At 41.0% G+C, this 14,297-nt stretch overlaps 1 protein-coding gene across 1 annotated transcript in view; it reads left to right on the top strand.

The window, feature by feature from the left end:
- CPA6 (carboxypeptidase A6) overlaps nt 1–14,297 on the top strand; it is a 243,770-nt gene that overhangs the window by 102,893 nt on the left and 126,580 nt on the right. The window contains exon 2 of the mRNA XM_081070231.1: nt 78–153. Coding sequence (XP_080926357.1) covers nt 78–153 — 76 coding nt within the window. The remainder of the gene's footprint in view (nt 1–77; nt 154–14,297) is intronic.

The following is a 14,297-nucleotide window of genomic DNA, read 5'->3' as shown; positions in this document are numbered from 1 at the left end:
TTTTTAAAAGGTAAAAAGAGATGGCTGAATCTTTATTTTTGAAAGGTAAATATCACCATTTTTACTATTTCTTACAGTGATAAGGTGATAAGACTTGTCCCCAACACAAAAGAGGAAGCATACACACTGAAGAAAATATGCCACCAACTTAAGGTAAGAGAATGTCCACTCACTTATTATTGTGCTTATAATGTGTTTACAAGGCTTTGCTGACTGGAGTTGAATAATTGAAATCAATTAGACAAAGGGAAGACAATTCTAAGAGATGACTTGATAGAGCTTTCAAAAGGTAGTTAAAGTTATTCAAAATATTGTTGTACCAGGGGTGCCCCAAAAATGTATACACACAACTTGTATTCTTTTTTTATTATCATATATTGAGTATTACAATTTTAATACACTTTTTTCCTTTCTTAAAATGTGTGTAGATTTTTTGGTGCCCTCTGTATATCTGACCCACTATCTATATACTAGTTCATTTATTTAATTTCCATCTTTCTTAGTAGGATGTAAGCTTCATGAGAGAGGTTGTATATTTTCTTCATTGCTGTATTCTAGATCAGTCTCTGGAACATCCGACAAATGCAGTAAATGTTTTATTTTTTAATGAGTGAGTGAATTGAATTTATAATTTTCCCTCTTGAAATCTTCACTTTCCCCCTCTGAAATCCTCCTGCTGCTCATCTAGACATTTTCCTTCTAAATAAACCTTCAAGCAGAAGTGAATTGAGAAAAATAAAAGCTAGAAATTGAAGTTAATTAATTTTGCCATGTTTCAGTGGGTTGGATTAGAGCAGGGGTGTCCAAACTGTGGCACGCGGGCCAACTGCAGCCCAGGATCCATTGTTAATTAGCCTGCAGCAAATTCCAAAAATATATTTAGTTTACTTAAATAAACCAGGTAAGGCAATACGTACTTCACCTCGAGTGAGTGGCCCGGCTGTTTGTGTATTTTACCACATATGGCCCTTGGTGAAAAACGTTGAAAAAAGTTTGGACACCCCTGGATTAGAGAATTGTTTGGGCAAAGATTGAAGAGCTCTGATTGTTTAATCTTTGATGAATTCTATGTATTTTAGAGTGAGAGTTGCTCATCTCCCTATTACTGCATATAATTGAGTGTTGTTAGTTTAGCTAAAAAGTTAGGATGAGAAGTATGGTGAGGGGCTCTGTTCTTTGCCTACCAAGCAGGGGAGCAAGCCCTTAAAATAGGTGGTGGTTAAACTTCATCTTCATGGATAGCAAAGTAGATTACCAAAGAGGCCTCATTAGTCTTCAGTGGGATGGAAAACTAGGTGTCCCTGGAGAAAGTGATAGGAGAAAAGGAATGGACTTAGTGGCTTCTGGAAACATTTGTAATTATCAAGGTTTTGCTCTTCTATTTTTGGTTTGATTTTTCTCTTTGCTATCATGCCTTCAAATATTGGACGTATTTGCAAATGAAGTTTTGAACTTCTAGTTTATTGGTTTCCTTTCTTCTTCCTCATTCCCTAACCCTGCGCGTGCAATGTCTAATTTAAGGTTGCTGTCTCATTGAAGGGCCAAGAGTGGAGATGCAGGAGCTTATCCCCAAATTGTTGTGATTTGTATCCAATGCCAGAGAGACTGTGTCACCAGGCATCTCCCAAACCTCCTCTCGTCCTCAAAGGAATCTCTGCTTCTGGATTCAGACATTAACCTTCCTCTGTCATGTACATTCATCAGCCCCATTACAGCCTTTTCAGTAGCAATATCTAAACACTGTCTAAACAATCCACCAGGGACTCAAACGTTGCAAGTAGAAGTTTCCATATCCAGTGCAACTGTGTTTTAGATATACCACTGGAAAAATAAAATAGCCACTTTGTACCTTGAAGTCCAGTATTTCGGGTGACAAATGTTCTGAACCAAACATTGGAAAAATAATTTGTCCAAATATTTGACAAGTGATTCCCAATTTGTGAATATAGGTATTTGCATGGTAGGCGTGTTATGAAAATAAAATTGCATAGTTATATATGTGATGATCGAAAGCAGTAAGGTTACATCAGTGAGGACTGTAAGGGTTACTTAAAAACTCTTGTAAATCATAGTAGGAGGAACCAAAAGATGTCGAGTATAGCTAAAACTGTGAACACTCATGATAATGCATTTATACTGAGCCCTTTTTTGTATACACTTAAAGACAAAACATTCCTGCATGCTGTATTCATTTAGTCCTTAAACAAAGGTAATGAACTGGGGGAAGAAATGGTTTGGATGTGAAGGAGCTTAGAGGACAATTGAGAGAAGGGAGGAAAAGAGGGCTGGTGACAAAGAGGGGAGTGGAGTGAAGGAATGAAAAGGAGTTACTGTTAGAATGTTGATGATACACTCTCGATTCCGGTCTACAGAGAATTACATCCAGTAGGCCCCAGTCAAGTGCTGAGCTCTTCCTATAAGCTGCCTCACGTTAACAGCTCTGTGAGGTGGGTGTTCTTGTTACTGCTTTGTGACAGGTGAAGAAACTGGGAGAGACAGAGGTTAAGTAATGTGCCCTGGGTCACAGTGTGGAATGGGAACACGTGTCTAGACAGTGCCAAGCCCTCTAGCAGCCAGGCAAGGCCGCCTCTGACCTCTAGCCTGTTTACTCTGACCATCCATCTTCACGATGGACAGGATGAAGGCCAAGTGCACTGGGCAGTCGAGCCTAGACTCATTGTGAACATCGTCATGCTCTCATCTGCTTCATTCCTTGAGTCACCACCATTCCCACCCCCAGGTTCAGTGATTTGCAGGAGAACTCTCACAGCTCAACCTATAGTCCTACCCACAGCTATGACTTATTGTTGGAAAAGGATCCAAAGCAGAATCAGCCAAGAGAATGGCCCGTGGGTTGAAGTCCTGGAGAAACCAGGCACAAGCTTCCAAGAAGTATCTCGCAGTGGAGGCACACAGGGTGTTCTTAATTCCCCCAGCAATGAGTTGTGACAACACATGTGGCATATTGTCTGCCAGGGAAGCTCATTAGTGACGTAGTGCTCGGGGTTTTTATTGGGGCCTAGTCACGTAGGCCCCCTCTGTCTGGCACATGTCAAAATTCCGGACTCCCAGGAGGGAAGCAGGTGTTCAGCATAAACCATATCGTTTGCACACACAGTTCAGGCACAGTGAAGCCACTTTTCTCAGTTAGGGTCCCAGAATCTAAGTTCCCGGATTCCAGTTAAGGGCCCATCTTGCAAGCAGGCCTTTCTAAAGATAGCAGATTCATGTCTGCTACGTTAACTCTTTTCTGCACATTTCTTCATTTCCTTTCACTAAAGGAATTGCTTTGTTGAAGCTGAAGTTTGAGGCATGGCACTAAAATAAACATCAATCTGAAAGCATCATGTTAACTTGATGTCATTTTAAATGTAAATGATTTCATCGAGTGATTCCCTTGCACTACTGAAAGCAGCAATTTTGGCCAGGCAGAGAAAGCGGCGTGCAGAGAAGAAAGAATGCGACTGTCCGTCATCTTATGCCCTGTGGAGCTGGTGGGACAGAATTGGCGTCATTGTTAACAGCTCTTTTGCACACCCTGTACACTGCCTCCAAGGGGTACGGAGGAGGGTTTGCCAGGAAGCCTTTAGTTGCCTTTTCCCCTAAAGCTCAGTGTGGTAGACAGAATTCTAAGATGACCCCAAGATTTCTTCCCCATGCTGTGCATGCCCTCCTCTGGGTGTGAGTGGCACCTGTGAGTATAAGGGGATAGTCATTCCCTTGATATGTTATGTGGCAGAAGGGAGATGACATGGGATAGGCCTGACCTGATCAGGTGAGCCCTTTCAAAGCGGAGAGTTTTCTTCAGCTGTTTACAGAGACAGCAATCACAGAAATGTTCCTACTGCTCTCAGAGAAGCAAACTGCTGGGAGCGTCCCTGAGAGCTACATGGTCAGAATGCCTGTGGCCTTTAGGAGGTCAGAGCCATCCCCAGCTGATATGGAGGCAGCGAGGATATGGAGATGTCAGTCCTACAGCCACAAAGAACTAAATTCTGCCATCACCACGTGAACTTGGAAGATGATTCTGAGGTCCAGATGAAATCATAGCCCAACTGGCTCCTTGATTTTAACCCAGTGAGACTGTGAAGAGAAAATCCAGCCAGCTGTGCCTGGACCTCTCACTTATAGGACTGTGAGATGACGTTTTATTGGTAATTTGTTCTGCAGCAGTAGAAGACTGATACACACAGTAAGGTAACAACCCTGCATCTTGGTTTTTGATGGCTCTTAGTTTAATAGAATGTATGAATGCTTTAAGTTTTCTGATTTCACTGGCAATCACCAACGAGCTTTGGAAAAATGAAAAGTGATTAGACTACATGCTTAGGCTATAAATTCACAATGTCTTATCTGAAACATGAACAAATGCAAAATGTATGTTCAACGTTGAATAGAATCTGAGAAGGTACAAAGCACAGTTAATTGGATATGGAACTGCTGTTACAAAGCTGGTTACTTTCCTAATTAAATGTTACGGTTTTGTAGAAGAATGAAAACAAGAAAGTTAAGCAGAAAACCATACCCCAAGAGAACTGGATTGAGAAAGCACCAACCAATTAAATTAAATTGTTAATTAAGAGCACAGCCACGATTTAAATAATGTTATGATGGAAGAGTGGACAGTTTGCAGGTGAGTAAAATTAGAGTCTGAACACATTTCTAGAGTCTGGCTACATTTCTTCACAAATGCTTTCTTTGTGCTCTAAAGAAATAGAAATGGCTCTATGTAAGATCACAGACGAAGTTTCTATTACAGAACTGATACATCCTCGTTGAAAGAAAAACTAATGGTGCTTCGATTTCCAGTTTTCTCATCAGAGAGCTATAAAAAAACGGTTCTGTACCCAAAAGTTTGTAATATTTCAAACGAAAACATAGCTTCATAGTATCAGTTGATTTGTCAGGTACCACTGAGTGACATGTCAAGAGTCATGAAATTCCATGGGGAATTTTTTGCACTTCGTAGGAGGAAGGCTTCATCCCTTCGCCTGTGCTTGGATGTGAAATTCGCTGCCGCCTTTCCCAGGTGTGACCTCACTCCTCAGCATTGTGCTGTAGTTGTCAGCTCCCTACTCTAATCCTCCTCTGTGTACTGCAGAGTCATACACCTGGGTCTACAGGAGCTTGGGAACACCTATGGTCCCTAGGGGCTGACAAGCTCAAATATCCAACTGGATGGATGAATTTATTGGGAAATTCATGAGGAAGAAGGTGGGTGACAGAGTTCATGCTGTGTGAGTTACTGATCCCCATTTTTCTTAGAAACTGATTGACAGGATTGCTTGATCACGGCTGTGGTGGGCAGAATTCTAAGATGGTCTTCAAGATTCTTGGCCCTGGTATACACACACCTTTTCCCAGGTATTTTATCAAACACTAATCTAGGTGCTGCTGTAAAAGGATTTTGAAGATGTAAGTAGGGTCCCAAATCAGTTGACCTAAAAAAGGTATAGTATCCAGGTGGGCCTGACCTAATCAGGTGATCTCCTTTAAAAACAGAGTGTTTTCTCCAGCTGCTTGCCAATGAGAGAATCAGACAGATACTCTCCTGCTGGCCTAGAGGAACTCAAACATCCATGCTGAGAACTGCCATGTAGCAAGAGGTTGTAGGAGGCCTCTCGTTGCTGAGAGCTGTCCTGAGTGAACTCGAAGGCAAACAGGGACCTCAGTCCTACAACCGCAAGGAAATTAATTTTACCAGCAAACAGTGGGACTGTGACAGGATCCTGAGAATCAGATGAGACCAAAGCTCAAGCTGACACCTTGATTTTAGCCCCGTGACACCCTAAGCAGAAAATCAAGCCACTTCTGACCTATAGAAATAGTGCAAAATAAAATTGAGCTGCTTCATTTGTAGTAGTTTAGCCATAAAAATCTAATAAAGTGGTCTTAACCAGCAATTTAGTGAGCTAGCTGAAGATATACAAAAGCATTATGAATGATATTGAAAGATAAAAGCAATGAAGAGATCAAAACTGATGATCTTTCAATATATTTGGGGCAGGAAAAAGCATTTTCATTTTTTTTTTGTCAAAGGTTTTGTAAATAGTGAAGCAACATTACTTTTGACTTCCTTGGCATGGTTTTTGAAAGAGAGAAAAAACTGCTTAAAATCCAGGCCGATGTCCAAATTCAGTTATGGGTTAAATTTCAGGAATATAAATTTCAGACATCGCATGACATTTCCTCCCTCTATATGGCTAATGATAATTAGTAAACTCAATAACAAAAACATACTAAGAGAAACAATACAATATACGGGGGATAGTGGGGTGGGGAGAAGAACTACATTAGAAACATTCTTTCAAAAATAAAAAACCTACAGTATTATGGTTACCCCAGTTATCCTTTATTTAATTTACTAAAGTAGATTGACAACATGAGCATAGTATTTTGTTTCCTTTCCGTTTGCAAGGCTTTTCAGATTTGATGTTAAAACAGTTTGCTTTGAGACTAGTTTTTGAACTTCAGAAGTAGTAGTTGCTCTTATTGGCTGGTAGTAACTGGCCATTCCTAAAGTGGTATTTGTAACTGGATAATGTAAAAGGTCAGGTCCACCAGAGTCTCTCCTAGAAGATAATTCCAACTGGGCTCATTCATGCAGCTTCCATCACCTGTCATTGCCTCACTCTCTTGTCTGGTGGTTGGCAGACTGTGGGCTGGGATGACGGGAAAACTGGATGACATGTCTCTCATCATCTAGCTGGCTAGCCTCACCTATTAACTCAAGGATCACAGGGATCCAAGAGTGAGAGAGAGCAAACATACAAAGCCCCTTGAACCCAAGTTTGGAACTCTTATCTAACATCACTTCTGTTGCATTCTACCAGCCAAAGGCAGTCACAGGGCCATCCCAGATTCAAGGGATAGAAAAAAAGACTCTAGTTCTTGACTGCAAGATGTGAATACAGACATGAAAAGAACTTGTGGTCATTTTTTTATAACCCACCACATCTCCTCTCCTATTCCCCACCCCACTCTGAGCCCCCACCCATACAGTCATTCCAATATATCACCAAATCTAAGTGGAAGATGGCAGCTCCCTAACTTCTCTGCATTGTCATGATAACAACCTTAGTTCTGGCCCTGAGTGTCATCAGCCTGAATTGCACCCATCTCCAAATTGCCTTTCTGTCACCTCACATAGGACTCTTATTTGTTCTCCATACTGTAGCCAAGGTGATCTTTCTGAAATGAAAAACGGACCATGTTACATCTCTACTCAAAACACTTTTATGTCCCCCATTGTCAACAACAGTAATTCCCAGCTCAGATTGCACATTGCATCACCTACAAAGCTTTTGATAAAAGGCCAATGTCTGGCCCCACTGCCAGACATTCGGACTCCATTACTCAGGTGAAATTTGGTTGTTAGTATCTTTTTAAAAGCTCCATAGGTTAAATCCACAGGTAGCCAGGGGAGTGAACCACTGGCCTCAGGTATAGACTTCAAACTCTTTGGCATGACACATAGGGCCCTTCAAAACCACACCCTGCCTGCCTCTTGAGCATTTCTCAGCATCCACTGTTTCTCTCCTAAGTGCCTCCTCTCACGCTCCTCTTCCTGGAATGCTCTTTTCTGTCTTTGCCTACCTTTGCCTACACAAGGCTAAAGCATCAGGTTCTCCTGGAATTCTTTGATTTTCACAGAAGTCTACAGACAGTTATGTCTTAGCATCTCTGTCACTTTGTGCTTACAGTATCTTTTCTCCCCCAACCCATCAACCCATCTCCAACAGAATGAGTTTCTTATAGATCTGAAACTTAATTGATCCCTGGATCGCGTATGGTGAATAGGGAGACATGAATGGAAGAGAAAGGAGTGATTCTTCAGCTGGTGCTAAAAAAGGCTGGTGTTCACAGTCAGGCCCTTCCCCCAGGAGCACAGCCCAACCAAGACTTAGAAGCGACCATCACTCCCCCTTGACCCACCCTTTGGGGTTGCTTTTTTAAATGTTCTTTACAGGTGATTATACCTAACAAAGATTGGAGAGTGTAATTTGTGCTTTGTCACATGTGAATCTCACCATTTCCACTTTTAAAGGACATTACCATGTGATCAAGGACATGGGAATAGACGCAGTTCCTTTTTCAAAGGCAGAGATGGGGCTTCGTGATGACTGAGAGGTTTTCTATCAAGTGTACAGATTATACTTTGATGTTATTTCCTGAACCCATGAACTTACAACAACCTTTGCATATTCATTAGCTGTAGCCACAGCCACGCAGACGGCTTGATTAAAGAAGTTTCCTGATTTTTACCATAATTTTTTTCCCTAGCTGCATAAATGTGCAGTGATTGCCCCTGCCTTCCTTGGTTTTAGAGGTCATTGTTGGCGAGAAGGATGGAACCTGAACCACAATCTTTTTTAGAGAAATGGGTTCAGTCTTAATGGCTGATATCAAGGCATAAGCATGTAAATGAGTGTCAATGACTTAATGAGATTGACTGTCACCATCCAAATGCATTTGTTAAATAGTTAACCATGTGAGGTCTTGTAAGGTCAAACGTGGAAATCTTTAGAGCTTGACCTCTAAAGCTATACTTCTTGGGTTCATATCCAGACTTTTCCATGTCCTTGTAGTATATGTCTGCAGATTACCTAATTTCTCTATTTCCTAATACCTCCATTTCCTAATCTGCAAAGTAGGGACATGCAGAAAGAGTTTATCTTTCCCACATTTGTGCTAACCTATAGTTTAGAACACATACCGGGGTGTCAAAAAAATGTATACAAGGGGACACTTTGGTCAATGTTGCTCAACCAGTAGTTCACCATTTTCAGAAGTGTCTGGACGCTGATTGTAACCACTTTGAACACCTCTTGTCATTGCAGAAGTCAAACGTGACTTGTATTCATCTTTTGTTATCAGTATATATTGAGCATTATAATTTTAATACAGTTTTCCTTTCTTAAAATCTGTATACATTGTTTTTGGCGCCCTCTGTATATCTACACCGCAGCTATTCGTTCACATGTTGTCTTTCTCACCAGATCGGGAACCCCCTGATAACAAAAACAAGACAACGTACCATTCTTCTTTGGGGTAGATTGATGTCTGACTCATCTTTGTTTCCCTGGTGCCTGCCAATAGTGGTCACTCAACAAATCTTGAATAAATGATCAAATGTAATTCATTCATCTATCTACTTGCCTATGGTTATAATAGTTGGAACAACTGATCCAACTTGGATACCTAACCAGCAACATGTTGAAAATTTATTCAGTCATACACAAGATCAAAAAAAAACAAAAATCTAGGTAGAAATGAGAATCATAAAATGATGGGTTACGGGAGTATCAAGGAATAGGCCAGGGTGTGAGGTGGGGAAAATTATCCATCTCTTCAATTACTAAAGAAATGTCTATGGAGGAAGTACGAGCAAGTAGGATTTCTGTAAGAGCTTGATGATGTTTCGTCAGAAAACTGTCTCTAAGATCTGCAGTTTTCGGTGAGAGCCTCGCGTAACTTTGAGATTGTGCCTTCAGATGTTGACTCACTCAATGAATACAATAATGCTAATTACCAGAATATTTTAATTTGAAGGTCAGAGTTCAGGTGTTCTGACTAGGAGTCAATTTATTGTTTTGTGTTATCAAAACTGTGTCGCTTTAAGCCTCTGACATACTACTAACAAATCCATTCCTTTCTTATAACCTAAAAGGGACGCCTTTGTGGCAATTCTTTGTGCCCTAAAAAAAAAAAAAGATTCAGAGCAACTTTTGCATTTTCATCAGCCAAAACCACAAAGACTTTGCTTGATTAAAGAAATTTCCTGTTTTCTACCATTTTGTTTTTCTAGCTGTATAAATGTGGTGTGATTAAAATTTCCATGGTCCCACACATAGATTTGTCAGATCTTTGTCTGATAATTGCATTTGCTTTGAGGCTCTCGGATCATGAGTGTTCTTCTATTCTCTCACATTTCTGTTACATTTTGAAAATGGACTGTGATCTCAGCTAAGAGCCAGCATCGTATTCTTGAGAGAGAAGAAAGAAGAAGGTGCAGATTACGGACCATTATCTAGCATTGTAAAGATGGTGACCCAGTGGCAGAATTGGTGGTCTTTGAGAGGCTGCATCACAAGTCTTGACTGGTCATTCTCTTAAGATGACGGGAGCCCAGACAAGAGATGCCTGTGTTAAGGGACCAGATTAATCCTTTTGGTGACAGTGTGACAGGTGATACACTGAAGGAGCAAGCCTTGGGCTCTCAGGCAAGGCATGACTAGATGGAGGATAAACAATGGAAGGATAGGATGTATTCTTCTCTCATTTAGTAGTCCCATTCCTCCTTCCCCTAGAACTCCAGCCGCCATATCCACAGCTTGGCTTAGAACAGACAGCCCATTTGTTTCGTCAACAAACTGTAGTGAGCAACAAGATCAGTCAAGCTACAGTCATAAGACCGAAACCACACCAATAATTTGAACAGGAAAAATTTAAATATGCCGTAGTATTAACTAGTAAATGATTGCTAACTACTAAAAGACATAAGAGAGGAAATACAATGCAAAGAGCAGCTACTCCTGCCAGAGATGAGGAAGAGTACAGGAGGGGGCGACTAAGAAGTTGGTAGAGACCCCTCCCATCCGCCCATCTCAAGGCTGAGATTCAGGCCTCCCTGGAGTCATGGCCCACTGAGCTGTGGAGTATTAGCTGGGGTGCCCACAGGCTAGAGCTGGTCTAGACAAAGTTTCTTGCTGTGGTTTCAGAAAACTGGCCAGAGAAAATGTGCAATTGGGACTCCCACGTGCCACCGAAAGCCATGCTACCTATAGGCAGGAAGAAAGTGTACTAGAACCAGAAAAAGAAGCTCCCTCCTCTGCTGTGTCTTGCAGTGTCTCTCTAAAGCCCTCTCTGTATAAAGCCAAATATTGACCAGCTACCTGTCAAAGGAGAAATGTTTACAGGGTCCAGCTCGAGTATCACAAAGCAGGACAAAAAGAGGGTGGATTTGGAGTTGAGAGGCAATATATTAACAATAGCTGATACAACACCTTTGCTAGCCCCAGGGATATGGTGGTTAATACAATAAATTCAGGTCCTTGTTCTCACTCCCCCCCACCATCTGAAGAGGAATAGAAATGAAAAGGCCTTGGCAAGGGGCAGGTATTAAGGGATAGCATAAACTGTCTCTACCCACCAAAAAAAAGGAGAGATGAGGGATTTGCCAGTTACTATACACTTACTATGTGTCAAGCACTCTAAGTATCAAATATATATATATATATATATATATATATATATATATATATATATACACACACACACACACACACACACACACACATACATATTCTCATGTAATCTTCACAATTTAAAGAGAGGTTGGAATTATTATCCCAGTTTCATAGGTGAAAAATTGAACCGTTCTGTTTGCCATTCTGCAGAAGATTTTTCCAGTTTAAGGAGTTCCTTCGACCATGATTTAAGAAGTTTTACTGGAAATTTTTATCAGGTTTAAAAAGACTTTTGCTGAAATTACAGGCATACCTTGAAGATATTGCAGGTTCAGTTCCAGACCACTGCAATATAAAGCAAATCATAATCTTTTTGCTGGTGGAGGGTCTTGCCTTCAGTTTGTAACACATGCCACATCTGTGAAGCACTATAAAACAAAGCTCAATAAAATGAGGTATGTCTGTATTTGGTGGCCAGCTGAGAGTAAGTAAGAAAGGACACTAGGAAATGTAGATGTGCTCCTGTGGGAAGGCTGGATGTGGGAGCTGGGAGATCCTTATATTTTGAAATGTACAAATTCAAAGGCGGGTTGTCTGCCCCCCGTACCTCCCCTTGCCCCGGGTGCAATGGCAGGCAGAGACAGGACATCCACGCTGACAGCCCCTTTTGAACAGGGGAGAATGGGGAGTGTGTGCAGTTATGGGCCATGTAATGGTGACATCTATCTGGGGGCGTGGTAAATTGGTGCAGCCATGGTGGAAAGCAGTACAGAGGTACCTCAAAAGATTAAAAATAGAACTGCCTTCTGACCCAGCAATCTGGAGAAATCCTAAACACTAATTCAAAAAGACATATGCACCCCTATGTTCATTGCGGCATTGTTTACAATGGCTATTGCCGGAGCCACATCTGAACCCACTGGCACAGAAGACTGGGCTAACTGAAAGGGACTTTGGTGGTCCCCTCAAGTAGATATCTGGTGACTAAAAGAACATACTGACTAGTCGGCATGTTCTTTGGGCCCCACATTTCTTAGCCTCCCTTACAGGTAGGAGTGTACATGTGATTGAGTTCCAGCCAGTACAGCGATAGCATTCAGATAGCATGGTGAATGCTATCTACAGCTGAAGGCTTTGTAACCCTCCTCACTCTCTTTCCTTATCCACTGGCTGTCCACTGACTGTGACTAGGCCTTAGTGTATAGTAGAGACACAGGTGAACAGAGCCTGATCCCTAAAGCTCCACATGACAGAAAGCCACTCAGAAACAAGGGAAAACTTTTGAGTTTGAGCCAGCCTGCTTTTTGGGCCTGATCGTTGCTATACCTAGTGGTACCCTGACAGAACGAGGACCTCTAAAACTGACCTCATCTCTGGGACTCTTAGCCTTAAGCTCTGTGGACCAGCTGACTATCACAGGAGTTTAAATTCTATGAAATTGGTATAGCCTGAGAACTTACAAACGTACTCACTCCCTCAACAGATCTTAACTGACTACCACGTGCTGGGCACTGTGTGAATTACACACAGTGCTGTGGGGTTTCACAGTGAATGGAAACTGGATCTCCAGGCAAGGAGCTCAGAGAGACTCACAGGTCATCCAGAGCTAAAAAGGACTTTGTAGCATCTCTATGGATTTAGTCCAAATTTATATGTTCCACATATTCAGCAATCTAGCCAAACTGGATTATTCACGGTTCCCCAAATATGTCTTATATGTCCCAATCTCTAAGCCTTGTGTTTACAGATGTGAAAATGTATTCCAAAAGTATGTTAAGTGACTATCATGTGCCTGGTCCTGTTCTAAAAATGGAGGGCTACAGCAATAAACAAAACCAGCAATTATCCCTGTCCTCATGAAACTCATATCCTGTGAAGGGAGATTGACAAAGAAAAAAAGGAAAAATATAGCATATCAGATGGTCAGAGTTGTAGGAGAAAAGTAAAGCAGGGGAAAAGGTTGAGGGGCATGGAGCGTAATTTTAAATAGAATGGTGAGGGAAGACATCACTGGAAAGATGGCATTTGACGAAAGGTTTGAAAGAGGTGAGTGTGAGCTATTATTCCCTCATTGTGGGGATGCCCACCCCTTCCTTATTTACCTGTCAAAAGGGGCAGTCTCAGATGTTAACTCATCCAACTACCACAATTAGATGTGTTCATTCTCTTCCTCGAGGAACTTTGAAGAACTTTGTTATTCTCTTGTGCAATCTGTTCTCAGATTGTGGTTTTCTTACTCAAGCACATGTTCTCATTCACTCATGAGGTTTGGGGGACAACAAACCAATGTGATCAGGATGACCTAAGGTTAATAAATTGTAGCTCTCTTTGCCTTAACCCCACATAACCTCCATCATCACCTGACATATTTTGAGGTCGACAATTGATATTTTCTCAACATCCTTTTACTCTTTCCAAACAAATTGCTGATCACATACACCTTTCATATAGAAATACTACCTTTCATGCCTCGTGTACAAAGGACACAATTTTGTTAAAAGATGTATAGTATGTTTTTTAATCCGAAGAATAAAATGTTGATGACACCCATAGGCTTAACTTGAGTCAAGGGGATAGGATGGTAAGGCAAAAACAAAGTAAAACCAAACAACTACCAAATTTAGGTTCAGTTTGATCTCGGGTTAGCAGAGAGGCTTTTGAGGTAATTTATTGCTTAGTGAATCGAGTAGTACCTTGGTTATTCTCAAAAGGATGGTGGAAGGAAAAATCTGATTTGCCAGAGAATTATTTGCAGACTATCTCACTGAATATACACGACCATAGCCCCAGGTTATCTTAAAGGAAAACTTAGCAAATCCTGACTACATATTTGAATGTTCCCAATACTCTTCAAATCATTTACAATTGTTTATCTTTAATGTTGTTTAACAAAAACTTATGGACATGCTTTAGGGATTGTCAGTTTTATTTAGTATCCATTTTAAATGTATAGACCCATTCTTCTTTTTAGTAATATCCTTCATTCCTCTTGGAAAACCATAATCCTGAAAGAAGTACTATACAATAAAGTACAGAAGGAACTCTCTCAAGAAAAATTGTGTTTGTAGTTTAATGAGGACTTAAATTAATTTTTCTCCTCAAAAAAAG

Source organism: Rhinolophus hipposideros (genome assembly GCF_964194185.1).
Source record: "Rhinolophus hipposideros genome assembly, chromosome: 13".
In the NCBI taxonomy this organism is placed as follows: Eukaryota; Metazoa; Chordata; class Mammalia; order Chiroptera; family Rhinolophidae; genus Rhinolophus; species Rhinolophus hipposideros.
This window is presented reverse-complemented; position numbering and strand designations above follow the sequence as displayed.